The 19163-nt window shown below is 39.1% G+C and overlaps 1 protein-coding gene across 1 annotated transcript in view; it reads right to left on the reverse strand.

The window, feature by feature from the left end:
• grm2b (glutamate receptor, metabotropic 2b) overlaps positions 1-19163 on the reverse strand; it is a 52294-nt gene that overhangs the window by 4660 nt on the left and 28471 nt on the right. Inside the window, exons 2-3 of the mRNA XM_037679352.1 lie at positions 5077-5914; positions 1683-2746 (exon numbers count right to left, since the gene is read on the reverse strand). Of these exons, the coding sequence (XP_037535280.1) occupies positions 1683-2746; positions 5077-5914 (1902 nt within the window). The remainder of the gene's footprint in view (positions 1-1682; positions 2747-5076; positions 5915-19163) is intronic.

Raw genomic sequence — 19163 nt, forward strand, 5'->3', positions numbered from 1 at the left:
GCAGGTTTACTTGTGGTTCCTAGAGTTTCCAAAAGCAGAATGGGAGGAAGATCTTTCAGTTATCAGGCTCCTCTCTTGTGGAACCAACTTCCAGTTTCTGTCCGTGAGGCTGACACTTTGTCCAGTTTTAAGACTGGGCTTAAGACTTTCCTTTTGGATAAATCCATGACCTAATTTCCTTAAATGATTTGCTAAAATTGAATAGTTTTCATTTGATACTATTTCTATCTTAACGTGTGATTCTTGACCTGCCATTGTGTATCTGTTCCTACATAACTCAGCCGGTCGAAGCAGATGACCGCTTGTCCTGAGCCCGGTTCTGCTAAAGGTTTCTTCCTCATGAGGGAGTTTGACCTTTCCACTGTCGCCTTCATGTTTGCTCAAGATGAGAGTTCTGTGATGAAGTTAAACTCAAAGCTGTCTGCTCTTCAGAAAAATAGTGTTAAATTATTATTTATGTTTATGAATGTTTCTGTTCAGTGCCCTGAGACAACTTCTGTTGTAACTTGGCGCTTTATAAATAAACTGAACTGAATTCAATTAAAAGGGTTGCACATTTTACTAAGTGTGTGTTGTTATTATCTATTCATTACATTTTGAATTCATCATGATTCACTGAGCAACAAAGCTAAACCCTGACTGTATTGAAACACAGTAACTGAGTTTTATTATTCATTCATTATTATTGTTGTCAGACAGAGCCAAGGCTTTAAGGTCTCTGTTGCAATGTCATCCCTCTCGTTCTCTTTAATTAAGCTGTGCTGCGTGCGGCATGAAAACTCATATTTTACCATGTCCAGGTGTTTTTTGTAAATCTCACTGACTTTGAGGGGGTGGTTTTAAGTTCACGGTGGTTCATGATACGATTATAGCTCAGATGAAAAGGCTGAGATACGTTATGATGATAGAAAGCCTGTGTGATCTAGACGCCCCTCCTCCTTCCTGTTTGCACAACAAAGACCCTGATGCACACCTTGACCAAAACGTTGTGGCAGCAGCAGCCTTGGGTCTGCCTCGGGCACTCAGCTCACATGCTCTGTCAGTTTCATGCTTAAAGTTTTCTTTCATTACTTCACACGAACTGCACAGGGAAGCCAGCTCATTAGGACCTGGAGCTTGAAATATTCTAATGAGTGTTCGGCTGTGATATTACAATGCCTACAGTTTCGAAATGCAAAATCAGCTCATTTACTCTTTGCCGTTTGTGTGATGCAAGCTAAATTTAGCCTTTTCTTACTTCTGCAGTCCATCCAAAAGGCGGTGCCGGAAATCACAGCGCACTCGCCGTCCTTGCTTATAGAAAAACTGTTGTGTTTGAACCATGTGTTGAAGGGGTCTCTTTGCACCTGAGTTGTGCAGCTAAGCGTTTATAAATTAATTAGTTTGGCGACCATGTTCTTTTCCTGTCAGGATATGTATGTTAGATTTTTTTTTCTCCAGAGTCTTTGCTCTTGTCATGAAAGATCCTTCAACCCACATCAGAGGAAATCCTTTCATAAGTCTTGGATGACGGAGATCAAATGGAATACGCAAGTGAAACTGTCTTCTTAAGGAGAGAGAACACGGCGGGCTTTTCTTTGAGATTATCTCACAAAGCTGAACTCAAGAAGCTCAATAACAAAACAAACCACAAATTGTAAATGCTCAGCTGAGATTATTATAAGACAACCACGCATAGTTACCCTGTAGTCACTGGCTGTGACGTAGAAAATGGGCTGAAAGGCGAGCCAGATGATGCAGGTGGTGTACATGGTAAAACCAATGAACTTGGCCTCGTTGAAGTTTTCGGGACACTTTCTGGTCTTGAAAGCGTAGACCGTGCAGAGGATGATGAGGACGCAGTTGTAGGTGAGCGACACAAGCATACTGGTGTCCCTGCTGTTGCACTTGAGGGTAACCACATTCCTCCTTTCTGGGCTCACCTCCTTCCGAACCCCTGGTACTTCCACCAGCAGCCAAATAACGGCCACCAGCAGTTGGCAGGAGATAAGAGCACCACATATTGCTAACTGGGAGGCTGGGCTGATGAAGCGTGGCCGCTGGGCTCCGTCCTTTACCCCACTGAAGATCCGAGCGATGCGGTTGGTCTTGGTGAGCAGCGCGGAGTAACACACAGCGAAGGAGGTGCCCAGGCCCAGCCTGCGGAGCGTGCAAACAGCAGTGGAAGGTTTGGCAATGTAGATGAAAGTGATGCTGTAGCACATCAGCACTCCCATCAAGAGGATGTAGGAGAGCTCGCGCCCACTTGCTTTGACCACAGGTGTTTCGTTGTGCTTCAAGAACACACCCACTATGGTCAGGGTGCACAGGATGCCAAGAATAGAGATGGTAACAGGCCCAATAGCCCAGGCGTCCTCCCAGCGGATGTATTCTTCAGGTAGATCGTAACAGCCAGTTAAGTTGGCCAGCGGCCACTGACCGAAGCTGCAGTCAGCACAGGTGAACTCATCCTGCAGATACTGGTAGGGCTGACATGGAATACAGATCCAGCAGCACACATCTCCAGGCTGCATGCTCTTTATCTCGTTCTTCCTGCAGGGGTCGCTACACTGAGAGGTCGGAGGGACGAGGCCACGCCAGGGTACCAGAGAGGTGTTCAGGGTCAAGATCTGGTCCCAGTAGCCAACTTTCTTGTAGGTAAACTTGCCCTCTTCTTTGTGGTAATGAAAGATGTTGTAACGGCTGATGCTGTCACCTACAGAGTCAAAACGCACCATGCTCTCTGTGTCGGCAGGTCTGAAAGGAGCTGGTGGGAAACAAAAATACAATCGTTTTAAAATGTCATTTTTGCATTCAAAGGTATGGAAAATATCAGAGTATGCCATGTATGATAAGATATCTACAACTATAAGGACTAAATGTAATGATAAAAGTGTCATGATGCATTTCTATTATAATTCACACTGCTGACAATGAATTTTACAAGGCTTGAAAGTTTTTTGGATCTAAACTTTAAAAGTCACAAACAGAACTTGAATCATAAATAGATGGGGGGGGGGGGATTATACGTCAAACCAACTTAAACACTGACTCACATAATTTTGAAGCAGGTTCAATTACTGTAACAATTTATTCAGTCAGTCAAACAGGAGATCACTTCAGCTGATTATTTATTTGAACAAATAACGTCATAATTTAGTTTCTCAGCTCAACATCCTCATCAAAACCCGCTTTATAGTCTTATAAACATACAGTGATTTGAGCCCTTCATCACTGATTGGATCACGTGTGACAGTTTGTCAGGCAGTCCTCGTCTCCTCACTTATTCAAAGCAAAACCAGCATTAGCTATTAACATTGGGTACATCTGATATTGTATATGTTGTTTCTAATTTTAAGATTTATTACGTTTAAGCTTTTAGTTTAGTTGCTTTTTTACTCAATGAGCCTTTTGACTGACTCTGGTACATTTACATTTAAATTGTTTAAATGTTGGTTAGTGAAAATCAGAAATCAAATCGGAAATCAAAATCAGATCACTGCCCAAAGCCTGTTTGAATTTCTTAGGCTATCAGATTTGTGTCTTCTGGCTTTGTCAAGAAACAAGTTCTAAGTCTAGTGAGAGTGCTTTCAGTCCAGTGCAGTGGTGTAGTCTACATTTTTGTAGTGGGTATACTGCAGTAAAGTTAGTTTTACGTTGGACGTTGGAAACCGCTGAAGCCACGGAGCATGACTGTCCAACATCCAATGTAAAACCGTGGTCGGTCCGTACAGGTATACTGTGCTTATAAACCAAAGTACACCTGTTAGCACAATGTAATTGTCAGTTTATGTTGATTTTTAAGCATATTGAACATTACCAAATTTCTCTGATGCTTATATTTGAATAAATGAACATCAAACTTTGTACAACAGTTGACCTTGTATTAAGAACATGTTATAGATTTTATAAAACTGTATCAAAGTAAAACATGTTCAAGTATTAAGTAGTAAGTACAGAATTATACAATAATTCGCTGGATAAGCGAATGTAATAAACAAGCGCTGCATATAGATAAATTGTTACAGAAGCGTTTAGCTGCCGTTTAATGTATCAATGACAAGTGCCTAATGATATGTCATGTATCATTGGACACTTTTAAGTGGGTGTACTGAAATTCTTAAGCTTTTTTTAGTGGATATACTCTGTATGCCCGCATATTGCATAGACTACACCACTGGTCTAATGGTCATGGTCTCTGAAAATTGCTGACCTGAGCTCTAAATGAATATAAAAAATGTGGAAAAACCACATTAAATCCTTGTTGGGTTTCGTTTCTTTCAAATTCTAACTCTCTGGGTACTTATAAAGCTCATTTTAAGTTCAGGAAAGTTCTTAACAACACATTCTTTGATAAGTGATCCATTTAAACACTCATCACCTAATATCTGCGCACACTTTAAGTTTCAATTAACTGACTGGATGACTGCTGAGACTCTCCACCACCTAACACGCACGCACACACACACACACACACGCACGCACGCACGCACGCACACACACACACTGCTATATCAGTGTCTGTGTGTGTATTTTTCTGTTTGTTTATGTGTGCATTTTTTGGTCTCCTTTGTAAACTTTTGTATTTGCATTGCAAATATATCGTTTTCACCATGTTTAAAGTTTGTTGTATGTTTAAAGCACATTGAATCAAAGCAAAGCTAGTTAAAATCTCAGATTAAGTTTCTATCTGATTTTGTTAAGCACATCTTAGTCTTGTATCTGTTACTATAAAGTTTGAGTTTTTGTGTAATGAAGTGTGTTATGTAAGCTGTAAATAAAACAGTCATTGTTCTATGTATCCTCAGAATAGTTTGTTCCACATATGGTACATTCCCCCTCTGATTCTTTCCTGGTAATTTCTGGATTATTTTTCTAATTACATTATCACAATGCTTTTATTCAGTGTTAATAAGAAAATCGTTTGAAGCTCTAATCCTGTGTCATGCAACCTTACATGTACTTTACATTGCAATTGTCACAATGAAATTAATCTTTTTATTTCCAGTTTATTTATACCCTTTAGCATAAGTTTTTACTTCCACCTTGGTAGACTGCAAATCTTTCTAATGAGTTCCCACTAACATATTTGCCCACCTTCAAACTTGGTCTTCAAAATGAACTCCTTGTAGAATCTTTTGCCATTGCCCGGTTTCATGGCATCACAGACCTTGGATGTGTTGGAGCACACTGCTTGCCTCATGTTGTGCAGAGCATAGGCCATGGCATAGACAGCGTTCACCACAAACATAATTTTGGACTCCTGCTCAAAAATCCCGTCTCTTAAGTTGTGTTCACTGCAGCCGGGCTCTTGAAGGTTGCAGTTAAACCGGTGTTCCCAGAACTCCCTAAACCATGGGTTTCTTGTGTTGGTATATGGGTTCAGCTTGGTAAAGTAATCTTCAAACTCTCTGATTCGATAGGAGGCCAACTCTATGGTAAATGCCCCATTGGCTGCACTTTCACTGCCCCTCGCCACACTCTCCTGCGCCCCCCATCCATCGCTGGCCACCCAGGTGAAGCTGACGTTCATTCGAGCTGCGGCAACCAGCAGTTCACGGGCGTCCTCGCTGCGGGTGAACAGGATTACCACCTTGGCATTAGACTTTTGCTGCAGAGAGCGGATCACGTTCTCATAGCCCTGGCGATTCATGGAACGGCTCACTTTAGCTGACGTTGCAATGCAGATCTGGCGACTGCGGGCCTCCTGCTGGAAGGCATCAATGCCAGTCTCACCGTAGTCGCCTTCTGATGCTACTGTCGACACATATGTCCAGTTGAAGTAATGCAGGATCTCAGCCATGGCCTTGGCCTGGTAGAAGTCTGGGGGTACAGTCCGGGCGAAATAGTCATAGCGGGTTTTGTCACTGAGCTTTGCACTAGTGGATGCATAGCTGATCTGAGGTATTTGGAACAAACGCAGGAGGTTGGCCACCTAAAGAAAAGGAATATGCTGTTAAACAATGTCATCTATTGCTTCAAAACCTTTATAACAAAAAGGATCGTGTTTCAAGGGAGATAACGCTTTTATTTTTTTTATTGGATTTAAGGTAATGGAAAATCTACGTGAGAGAAAACCATCACATGTTGAAATTGGGATTTTGTAAGTATTTTTTAAATGTACTGATTTTTAATTTAATGCCAGCAGCAACACAGTCGGCGTATGGGAAGCAAGAAATTGAAAACTGAAGAGTTGTGTCATGCTTGGTTTAATATTTGGATTTAATTTTAAAAAGTTTTCCACAGTGCATTATCTATATGGAAAGTCTCTGGACGTTCTCAATCATCTTACATTTTCTTATGATGCAGACAAAGATCTGCTCTCAGAGTGCAGATTGGTTCCTGCAGCAGAGGTGGGCAATATTAATTTTACCTAATGTTCAATTTCCTTAAAGAAAAAAGAACCACAATTTAAACTGAAACCTAAACTACCAGATACCAAATTACTAAGAAGGTATATAGCATGTTTGATTAATACCAAAGGCTTAAATAAAGATGGATGAAGAGATTTGTTTAAACTTCCATTGTGAAAATTTGAAGCCAAAAAAATCCAGTGATGCATTGTTTTACTTTTGGATTCAGCGCATCACCATTAATAAAGTTGGTCAAAACGACGCCTTTGATCAAAACTGAGGCTAAAATGCTTGTTTCTGTGGGTGCAGCCATGCTGTAGTTTTGGAGCCAGCCTCTGGACTCTATGGCTGGACCCTCACTAGAAAAGTCCAACCAACCCCCCCAACTTGTTCACAGAAGGCTGTTAAATTGTCAATCACACATGATGCTTGTCTTTAAGTCTCAAATAATTGAAAATGAAAGTATTTTTAAAATGAACATTTAAACATACCACAAATTAATAAAACATCCACACCTGAAAAAGTTTCCTGGATTGTACATTTGTTTTTTGTTATTGTCAACAACAAAAAAAAGTCCCATTTGTTTATATCGAATGTTGGGATTTAAAAATTGTACTGCAGCCAGCATAGGAGGCGCTCATCTTTGTTGTGGCTTCAACATCCTGGTTCTGGTCCTGTGTCTAGTTATGACTGTATAAATCAATGGTCAAAACACAGTAACACATGCTTGGCATTTAAATTATACATCCTGTATACGGGCAATGAAAATGTTATAAAGTTACAGTCTTTTTCTTATTTAAGTTTATTTTATTACTTTTATTCTCAGTCAGGTTCTCCCAACACAACAATTGATACTTATCCAAAAAGAAGCTTTTGATTTTTTTTTTTTGCAACAGTAGCATTCATCAGAAACATGTAAAAATCAAAATGTGGGAAAAGCTTCATTTTGCCCCAAGATTCAGCAATAGAAAGCTGCTTTTCACGAATTTAATTTAAGTTGTTTTAATTTGAGGACATTGAGGGCCGATGGAAATAGACCAAAGCCCAGTTGTGGCCCTCGAGCCAGATGTTGCCCTTGTTTGTCCTAGATTATTTAAAAGTTGAAATAGGGGCACAGCTTTCTGTACTCGGGCTTCTCTTTTGTGGAACCAGTTAATTTTGGGCTTTGTAGGCAGCAGACGTTTATATTAACATTATGGAAAAGCTCAAAAGAATATATGTGAAGCAAAGAGAAAACTTTGCAGGCTTGAATGACCTCTTGCTTTAACAGGTTTAGGCTGAGAAGACATCTCATTATGTAAAGAACACCTACTAACATCTGTCATTGTTTTCTCACATTTTCATATTATTTCTACATTTTATTTATCATTTTACTCTTTTTCAATGGCAGGGATTCTTGATATATTGTTATACCTTATTTACAGGACGTGATCCAAAGTGTATGCATTCATGGAAAGCAACAAGCAGGTAACTTGTGCTAGAAGACAACATCTTTTTTAAGGTAGCCTTTGCATTGTGACATCGTCAGATTCTCTTTGTTTTATATAACTACACTGCAGCGCTGCAGGAAAAGATCTGTGCTGAAGGCACCTGCTGTTTCCCATTGAAAACTTTCAGCACATTATGAATTAAAAACACAAAAAAAGATGACATGAGAGGGTGCAAAAGGTTGGGCAATTAAAATCCTGGAACGGGAAAACATTTCAACAGTATGTCTTTCATTTAAACGAGAAGAGCCCCTTTCCATTGTGCACTCTAAAAACTGTCACAGATGAACAAAAAATGTCTACAGCCACAAATTAAATTATGTTCCCGAGCTTGTGTTAACCCTTAAGGTTTATTCCTTTGTCTTTGTAGTCTTCACTGTGAAATTCTGGCTGCTGGAGCTACGAATATTTTATCGTAAACTCAAGAATTTTTAGCTCACTCAGTCAGACATCCACATTGTAGTATTTAGATTGAAATTCTGATGCAGTTAAATAACTGTAATGCTAAAAGATAAAAAAAAACCCAAGTTTTATGGTTTTACCCTTGCTTTTTGTTAATTTTTCTACAAAAGACTGTTTTAAGATTTACAGTATTTAAGTTGTTGAACAATTTTTACCACACAATGACACCTTGAATATATTTTTTCATGATAATTTAGCATGAAGTGCAGATTCTAACTGTGAAATATATAATTTAATCAAGTTATAATATAATGATATAATTAAGTTTTATCTTATCTTAATTTAAATTTAAAAAGAAAACACACTGTGATGTGTCCAACATTGTGATTTCATATTTTAATGCTAAAACCCTGATGATCACAGCTGCCAGTAAATTACTGTAAACTTGAATAAAACAGTGATTTATTTACAGTTGCAATATTTTTATTGTGTTTACTGAAAGACTGCATTAAATTTACTGTATATCTGTTCTTGATAGGTTGTTTCTCTTTTGTTCACAGTAAATTATTATGCTATATATATATATATATATATATATACTGTACATCTGTTCATGGTACACATTTTCATCTGTGAAATTTAGATTTACAACATATACCATACTGTGTCAAACACTGCCATTTTATTTTTTATGGTAACATTTTGATGACCACAGCTGCTGGTTTTATCATAAACGCCAAGATTTTGATAAATGTGTATGAGCAACTTGATGTGCATTGTATTTTCTGAAAAATAAATGATCTGTTCTTGATGTGTGAGCAGGTCTTGAATGATCCAGATGAAGACAATTGTGCTTATAAACTTGTGAAAATATTCATGAAGGTAAAAAAATAAATAGAAGTCACACTCACTGTAAGAACAGTTATTTTGAAAATCTAACTTTTAGAGTTTCATAAAATATGTGTAATGGCCAGTATATCTCTTGTGCTGGTCCCAAGGCTGGGTAAATGGTGATGGTTGTGTCAGGTAGAGAATCCGATGTAAAATACTTTTGCCACAAATTACATGCAAACTCATCTAAGCAGATCGGTCGAGGTCCAGGTTAACAACAACCACCACATGCTGTAGACAAACGGGGTGTCTGTGAAAATTCTGTAGACAAACGGGGTGTCTGTGAAAATTCTGTAAGTAAGTATTTATTTATATAGCACCTTTCACAGACAATAACATCACAAAGTGCTTCACAAGTAAAACAAAAAAGAAAAGGTAAGCAAAATTTAACTAAAAGCCAGTCTGAATAAATAAGTCTTAAGATCTTTTTTAAAAGAGTCAATGGAATCTGAGCAGCGCAGTGACAGAGGGAGATCGTTCCAAAACCTCGGGGCCACCACTTGGAATGATCTGTCTCCACGTGTTTTAAAGTAAGTTCTTAGCGTCATCAGCATTATTTGATTTGAAGATCTCAAAGTCCTGGTGGGACAGAGAGGCTTTAAAAGGTCCGATAAATATTTGGGAGCCTGACCATGAAGTGCCCTGAAAGTTAGGACCAAAATATTAAAATGACTCCTGAAATGCATGGGGAGCCAATGCAGAGAGGCCAGAACAGGTGTTATGTGGGCTCTTCTGTGGGTTCTAGTTAGCAGCCTCGCTGCAGCATTCTGCACAGACTGAAGGCGAGCTAGGGAAGATTTATTCAGATCCATTAAAAGGTTGTTACAATAATCTAAACGAGAGGAAATAAAAGCACGAACAATCATCAGTTCCTTCTGTGATACCATAAATCGTAGTTTTGAAATGTTTCTTAGATGGTAAAACAATTTCGAACTAACAATTTACAACGACTGTCCAAAGATAATGATCAAAGACGACACCCAAAATTCTGAGATTATTATTTACCGAAGGATTTAAAAACATAAGATACTGCCTGTTAACTGGAATTTTATCATATGGGGCAATAATAAGAGTCTCAGTTTTGTTTGTATTTAAATGCAGGTAGTTGTCATTCAGCCATGTTTTGATCTCTAATAGATAGTTTCTGAGTTCAATTTATGGAACTCGGAGGCTTGAAAAGAACAGTATAGCTGAATGTCGTCAGCATACAAATGGTAAGGCACATTACTGTAACGTTTCAAAATAAAACCTAAGGGGCGTAAATACAATAAAAAGAGGATTGGGCCCAAAACTTAACCTTGGGGTACCCCACAAGACAGCTGTGCTATATCAGAGTGAACGTTATTTATAAAAACAGTTAAAGACCTTTCGGATAAATAAGAAATAAACCAATTTAAAACAGTGCTAGAAATACCAAATAGATCTCTTAGTCTATTGATAAGAACAGTGTGATCCACTGTGTCAAAGGCTGAAGTCAAGTCCAATAAAACCAACACAGTGTAGTTTCCAGAATCAGATGCCATCTACATGTCACTTGAAACTTTTAATAATGCTGTTTCTGTGGAGTGCAGTTTGCGAAAACCAGACTGAAAAGAATCCATGATGTCACTGACCTCCAAGAAGCAGTTTAATTGTTGTGCTACTACCTTCTCAAGGACCTTTGATAGAAGGGGAAGTTTGGAGATAGGTCTGTAGTTTTCAGGCAACCAAGAATCCAAGTTTGGCTTTTTTAGCAAAGGACAGACAACAGCAGTTTTAAAGTAGTGTGGGACAGTGCCAGAACAAAGAGAAGAATTTATCACTTGTACAACACTTGGGCCAATACAGATAAAAAACATCTTTAAAAAGAGACGTAGGGAGGACATCAAGGGGACTAGATGACAGTGTCATATGACCCAATAGATCTAAGATGTCCTTAATGGAAACTGGGGTAAAAGAGGATCACTTATCATGGGTCAGCGATAAAGGAACCAAAAGAAGGGAAGGTGAAGGACAAATACTGGCCCTAATGCTGGTAACCTTATCGATGAAATAATTTAAAAACCGATTGCAATCTGCATACGTGAGAGCACTCTGAGATAAAAATGCTGGAGAGACAACGTTCTTGATTGTATCAAATAAAATTTTGGGATTTCGTCCTTTGGATTTGATGAGATTAGCAAAATAACGAGCTCTGGCAGTCTTGAGCATCTCATTCAAAGAGCTGATCAGTTTTTTAAGATGTAGTCTGTGAACCACCAGTCCAGTACGTTTCCAAAAACGTTCAGTTTTCCGACATGCTCTCCTCAAACTAAGGATTTCAGTGATGATCCAAGGACAGCTTTTACGCTGGACAGTGCTCTGTTTTAAAGGTGCTATAGTGTCCAATATTTCCATACAGTGAGTTTTAAAACAAAAAACAACTGAATCCACATTCATGATATCATAATGTAAAGAGGCAGAATCAAATAAAGAAATAAAAGCTTCAGGAGTGTGTTCAGAGATGATCCGCGTTTGGATCAAAAGGCTAGAAGGAACTGGATCAGGACTAAAAGTTATTAAAATAAATACATTTGTGATCACTTAGAAAAATATCCTCCACATGAACAGCTTCCACATCCAGGCCTAAAGAGAAAACAAGGTCCAATGTATGGCCTTTATAATGAGTGGGGACACACACATGCTGAGTAAAGTGAAATGAGTCTGTGATGGATATAAGGTCTGCTGCTGCCTTACAGGTAACATCATCAATGTGTTAATTAAAATCACCCAAAATTAAAGCATTCTCCAACTTAATAATGGAGGACAGAAAATCAGTGAATTCTGATAAAAATACATTGTACCGGGAGGTCTATAAACTAAAATGCAATAAAATATTTTCAAAGAGCTAACTTTGATTATTTATTGCTCAAATGTAGAGAATGGGACTGGATTTACAAGTCTGCAGGAAAAACAGTCCTTAAACACGGCTGCAAGTCCACCACCTCTACATGCTTCACGGGGTGTTGCAAGAACAGCACAGTTACCTGGACAGAGTTCCCGCAGATGAACGAATTCCAAGCTTTGTTGCCATGTTTCAGTTAAAAACATAAAATCAAGGAACTCCTTCATAATCGTTTCATTCAAGACAAAAGACTTGTTGCTGATGGAGCACGCATTGAGAAGGGTCATGTGCAACGATGACAATTCAGCAGCTAATCCACGAAGAGCAGCACACAGATTAGGTTGCTCGCATCAGAAGAACGTTTACGACAAGGAGATCCCAGATGGTGAGCATGATGACCTCCATCCAAAAGGTTGAATAATATACGGAAGACAAGCAGGTAGAGGTCCACGCTGGCCAGGCTTCAGGTGACGTGTCAAACTCCCAATTAGATGAAACGGTTTGTAGACAGCGAGAAGCTCCCCGCTTCCCAATAAAACGTCTACGATACGGTCTTAAGCTAACCTGGACACAACTCTAGATCCCCTTTTCTGCTTTTTACGTCTGGAACTACTGCTACTATTAGTCACAGACTACGAGGAGGGAAATATGTCAGGAGACAGAGGGAGAAGAGGAAAGTTATGAATGTAAGACTGAGGGTGACATGGGGGCTGAGATGGTGTAGAGGCAGGGCAGCTGACTCAGGACGTGAAAGTCCCAGGTTCAATCCCCAGTCATTGCACATCTTGTGGTGTCTCTGAGCAGTTTTGCCGTTGTATGGGAACATACAATGATGACAATACATAACACATTATTATTATTACATCTCTAAATGTGGGGACAATGACAGGCAAAGGTAGAGAGTTGGCTGACATGATGCAGAGAAGGAAGGTAGAAGTTTTATGTGTCCAAGAGACCAAGAGGAAGGGCATCAAGGCTCGCAGCATTGGATAAGGGTTCAAACTGTTTTACCATGGTGTGGATAGAAAGAGAAATGGAGTAGAGGTGGTCCTGAAAGAGGAGATGGCAAAGTATGTAGCAGAGGTGAAGAGTGTCAGATAGGGTGATGAGTCTGAAGATGGAAGTTAAATGCTAAATGTTTTTAGTGGTTATGCTACACAGGTTGAATGTGACATAAAGGAGAAAAATAATTTTGGAAGGATCTGGATGAAGTGATAGAGCATATTCACAGGGAGGAGAGAGTGGTGATTGGATCAGACCTGAATGGACATGTTGGTGAAGGAAACAGAGAGGATGAGGAAGGGATGGGTAGGTTTGGTGTCAAGGAAAGAAACCAGGAAGGACAGATGGTGGTGGAAATTTTCAAAAGGATGGAAATGGCTGTAGTCAACACTTATTTCTAAAAGAGGGAGGAACATAATAATAATAATAAGAGTGGAGGGAGGAGTACACATGTAGACTACATTCTGTGTAGAAGAGAACCTGAGGGAGATTGGAGACTGTAAGATTGTGGGAGGGGAGAGTGTGGCCAGACAGCACCGATGGTTGTGTGTAGAATGACTGGTGTTTAGAAGAAAATAAAATAAGTAAAATCAAAGAAGAAGACCGAAGCTGAGGAAGGAAAAATGTTGTGAAATTTTCAGAGAGGAGCTGTTAAAGGCTCTGGGTGGTAAAAAAAGAGCTTCCACGTGACTGGGCTACTACAGCAACAGTAATTAGAGAGACAGCTGGGACATTACAGTAGTCCCTCGCTACATCACGGTTTGTTTTTCGCTGACTCGCTGTATTGCGGTTTTTCAAAATAAGATTGGACATGACACACAATTGGCTGATTGATGGATGAACTGCACGATCAACATGGAATTTTTGTTTTAAATGAATTATTTTAAATTATCTAGCACCTGCTGCACCTGTGCAGCCCACACTGTATGAGAAACTTCTTGCTGCAGCTCCTCCTCCCTCCTCTGTCGATCTCTGTTCTGCAGCGGAGAAGTGGGCATGGCCGAGAGTGCTTCCTGCTTCGCAGTTTTTCACTTATTGCATGGATTCAGGGTACGGATCCCCTGTGATAAACGAGGGACTACTGTAATTGGTGTGTCATCTGGACAGTGTGGATGATAAGGAAACCTGGTGGTGGAACAGTGAAGTGCAGGAAGCTATTAAAAAAAAAGAGGTTAGCCAAGAAGAAATAAGACAGAAGCTATGTTTACAAGCGCAAAATTTTTTGACAGGATTGAAATGTTTTCAGATTAAATTATTCAAATGTATCATTTACATGAGCACAATCTGTTCATGACAAGCGTTTTTATGCAGCGGGCTTTGTTCTGAACAGAAGTACTGTCATGCCCAGAGGGGTAAACTCTCCTTAAAAAAACACAGAAGAAGAAGTGCTACTTCCGGTTTACTTCCAGGATGAATGTAAATGAACCTGAGCACCCAAAATGGACCCGCGACAGGTTTTAATGGCGGTGGAGACGTTACTGCACTCCCTGACTGAGCTACAGGTGATGCAGATCATTTTGAGCTCTCTCAAAGTTTGTAGTAGAAATACTGTGTCGCTCACCGACCAGTTTTGCTTCCCCGACATGCTAATATTATTAGCATTAGCCAGGCGGAAATGAAAAAGTTGCACATGTGCAGTGAGGTCAGTTTTTCACCATCAGATAAAAACAAACAGATCAAGTGTTTACATGCGCACCGTTCGGGTTATGAATCGGCGTAAACCACCCGTTTCATTCTGATCACAAATTATTTCAGATCATGCTGAATAAACAAAAAATAACCCGAACGGGGTTTTTACATGACGCATTTTTATTCTGAACAGCCGTTCGATCTGATTACTTACATCCATGTAAACATAGTTAGTGAGAGGACTGAAGAGAGGAGACAGGAATATGAGGAGATGCAATGTAGAGCAAAGAGGGAGGAAGCAAAGGCAAAGCAGAAGGCGTATGATGAGTTGCAGTGGTGGGATGTAACTAAGTACAAATACTTCGTTACAGTACTTAATTACATTTTTCATGTATCTGTACTTTACTTAAGTAGAGTTAAATGTGGGTACTTTATACTTTTACGCCACTACATTTTACATCAAGTATCTGTACTTTATACTACACTACATTTCTAGAATGTGTTGCATTACAAGTTACATTCATGTTGCGGCTTTTTGATTTGTTTGTTACTTTGAAAGTAACCACTGGTGAGAGGGGAGCTGGTCCCTTGAATCACTGCAAAGTGGGCAGGTAACATTAGGCCCGCCTTCAAGAAGAGCTGGGCCAATTACCTGTACATATATTCTAGTATATATGTCACTGAGATGGGTGCACCCGCAGCACCACTAACACACCCAAAATGTATTCCACCACAAGAGAGTCACCCAGAAGATATGCGCCTTATTGAAAGACTGCTCAGTACAGCAGGACAGCTTCTCTCCCAAAAGAGCCAGACTGGACTCAAAAATCTTTGAAAACCAACTTCTTCTGAACTTGAACAAGAAATTCTTGCTGCGATATTAAAATGTGTCAGTTCATGATGTTAGGAGACAAGAGATGTCTCCAAATGGCTCAACACTCGGGTCCAAGTTTTAAAAATGGTGTCAGGAAGTTAAAATATTGTTCAATATTGACCCATTACAAGGTTGACTAGACAGTATTTTAACTAGAGTTGATGACAAACTGGAGTTGAAATATCAGTGGAAATGATCAGAGCCTGTTCCTTTGTTAGTTGTGTCTAACGATCCTTTTGTTCAGGCAGACAACTTTTACTTAAATGTGTTTACTGCAGTTAAAATTACACATTGGTTTTGATTTGTGTTAAATAAAAACTTTCAAAGTTATAATCATTCCTCTTTCTTATTTTGATTAATGGCATTTAACTCTGCAGGTCATCCCTGAAATTCTGACGCACAGAATCACAAGTCCAAGTGTGAAATGTGTCACAGAGTAAACACAATAAAAATATGCATTATCTGCAGCATTGTTCATTAAAATGGATTAAAATGGAATGGAATTAAAATTAAAATGGAACAACACTATTAATGTATTACAGAAAATATACATATGGTAGGCAGACTTAAAGATATGTAGACCATTGCATTCGGTAATACATTCATCAAGTACTTTTACTTTTAATACTTTAAGTATTTTAAAAGCAAGTACTTATTTACTTTTACTTAAGTAAAAATGTTAATGTGGTACTTCTACTTTTACTAGAGTACAGTTTTGTCTGTTTATTTGTACTTTTACTTAAGTACAGTGTTTGAGTACTTTCTCCACCACTAATGAGTTGTATGGGAGGCTTGACACTAAAGAGGGCGAGAAGAACTTATACCGATTGTCAAGACAGAGGGATCAGGCTGGAAATGATGTGCAGCAGTTTAGGCTTGTTAAAGATAAGAATGATAATGTTCTAACAAGTGAGGAGAATGTGATGAGAAGATGGAAGGAATACTTAGTGGAGCTAATGAATGAAGAGACTGAAGGGAAAAGAAGAGAAGAAGTGAAAGAAACTGTGGACCAGGAAGTGGGAAAGATTAGAGAGGGTGAAGTTTGGAAAGTTCTGAAAAAAATGAAGAAGGGGAAGGCGATAGTAAGTAAATAGGATCTAGTAGAGGTTTGGAAATGTCTTGGAGAGATGGCAGTGAGGTTTTTGACTCAGATATTCAGTGGTGTATTTGAGGGAGAGAAATTGAGGAACGGTGGAGAAGTGTGCTGGTGCCCATTTTTAAGAACAAGGGTGATGTACAGAGTTGTAGCAACTACAGGGGAATTAAGTTCATGAGTCAAACAATGAAGATCTGGAAGAGAGTTGTGGAAGCAAGAGAGGAGACTGTGAGCAGCAGTATGGTTTCATGCCAAGAAAGAGCACCACAGATGCCATCTTTGCTTTGAGGATGCTGATGGAGAAGTACAGAGAAGGTCAGAAAGAACTCAATTGTGTTTTTGTGGATTTAGAAAAAAACATATGACAGGGTGCTGAGGGAGGAGGTATGGTATTGCTTGAGGAAATCTGGAGTGGCAGAGAAGTATGTTAGACTGATACAGGACATGTGTGAGGACAGCAGGACAGTGGTGAGATGTGCTGCAGGAGTGACAGATAGCTTCAAGGTGAAAGTGGGATTGCATCAAGGATCTTCTCTGAGCCCCTTCTTTTTTGCTCTGGTGATGGACTGACTAACAGATGAGGTCAGGCAAGAATCCCCATGGACTATGACGTTTGCAGATGACATTGTGATCTGTGGTGAGAACAGGGAACAGGTGGAAGAGAACTTAAGAGAAGTAGAAGTGTTGCTGTGGCAACCCCTGAAGAGGGAAAAGCAGAAAGAAGAAGTCCTAGCAATCGTTTGGCTCTTTTACATGTACGGTAGATATCTGATCCAGGAACAGAGCTAGACGGTTTTTTTTTAACCAGTCATAACAAGTGCCACCCTGGCCACCCCTCTGCTTCCGCCCCTGATCCGATCCTGAGGTGAAGTGAAGCTGAAGATATTTACAGTCTGGCTGTCTGCTTCAGCTCCATGGCAGGGATCAGCAGAGAAATCAGCAACAATTTCTGTCTCAAACTTTTTATTATGTCAGGGAATATCATCACCAGCAGCATCAATAAAACCCCTCACGTACAGTACACACCAGATAACAAATGGAACAATAACTCGCAGTTAAATATTTTATTAGTTTATGCTATTTTTGTTTTAAAATAAAAAATCATTATGAACATGTCAAAATGTTTTCTGCTCAGACAGATATGAGTTTTGGACTTAAATGGTCTCTTATGGTCAACAGGGCTGAATGGTAATCTTTGTCTAAAACCTCCATGTATAGAGTATACCAACCAAGTATACCATGTATACCAAATTGTATAGTATAGGCAAAACACAAAATGCTGGCAATTATTTTCTCACGGTGTTATGAAGCATGACAGAAAGGCAGTAAAAACTTGTCAATCTGCAGGATACCTCCAGAGACACAGTGGTGATTAGTGAATACCCAAGGGCTTCATGGGTATAACTCCCTCCCTCCAAGCATCATTGTGTGCCTGGAGGCTCTTTAAACAATAGCATCCCCGTGGATCTAATTGAGAGCTTCTACACTCACACTAAACGCCATTTTCTCTTCCAACTCATTTATTCCAGCCTTAAAAAGCTTCAACAAAGCTAAATGTTTTATCACAAAATCAATTATTTTCTGTTTACACCAGTTTTCTGCAGGAGGTCCATTTTCTGAAAGTGTTATCCCACAAAACTGTGTTCAAAGAGACAGGCAGTCCACTTTTTTTTTATTTGGATGTATTGACAATGAAAGCATTTTATATGTTACCAGCTTCATCATTTCTTTTTACATTTATTTGACCATGTACATTGTTTGAGAACCACTTCTCATTTACAAACATGACCTGGAAATTATTAGAAGTAGTATTTTCACATCCATAATAAGCAGCAACCTGCATGTTGTTGTATGTGTGTGAAAAGCTGCTGTTCTTGTCTAAAAAGATCGATTATGACATATAACAGAGAATTTTCCCTTTTAAAACCAATTATTTGGGTTACTTTGACCAAACTAAATGGAAAATGACATTTTAAATTGCAAAACCAAAAGGTAAATAAAACTTAATGGCAGTGAGAGATAATAAAACATGGCAGGAAAACCTGCAGTATGTAAAAAGTACATTAGTAAATAAATGAGGAAGTTGCCTTTTAATAAAATGATTAATCTTTTTCTGTCATAATGTGTGACTTGCCTAAAAATCTTACCTAACTTGATGTAATGCTGACACCAAATTAAAACCAAACAAAAAGCACCAGAAAAATAAAACATGGGTAATTTTAATTATTTTATTTTACTTTTTAGAGAGAAAAAAATCAATTCAGACTTGAAACAACCGTTTTGCAGGATGAACACTTGAATGTCAGTTAAATTACAGCAGAAGTTTTCCTTCCGAAACTGTTGGGATCACTTTATTTATACGGGAAGTCGTCACAATGTTTCTTATTTAAGCACATATTGATTATTATTAAGTAATTATTATTGGGGGAGTGGTGGTGCAGAGGTTAGAGAGGGTGGACTTGTGATCAGAGGTCGTCGGTCAACTCACCGGACTGACCACATTAAAAATATGAGTGGAAAAGGTGAAACACCCACACCTGTCCCCACCCTCATTTGCCCCACTCTGGGCCCTTGAGCAAGGCCCTTA

Source organism: Nematolebias whitei, chromosome 7, assembly GCF_014905685.2.
Source record: "Nematolebias whitei isolate Nwh7 chromosome 7, NemWhi1, whole genome shotgun sequence".
Lineage (NCBI taxonomy): Eukaryota > Metazoa > Chordata > Actinopteri > Cyprinodontiformes > Rivulidae > Nematolebias > Nematolebias whitei.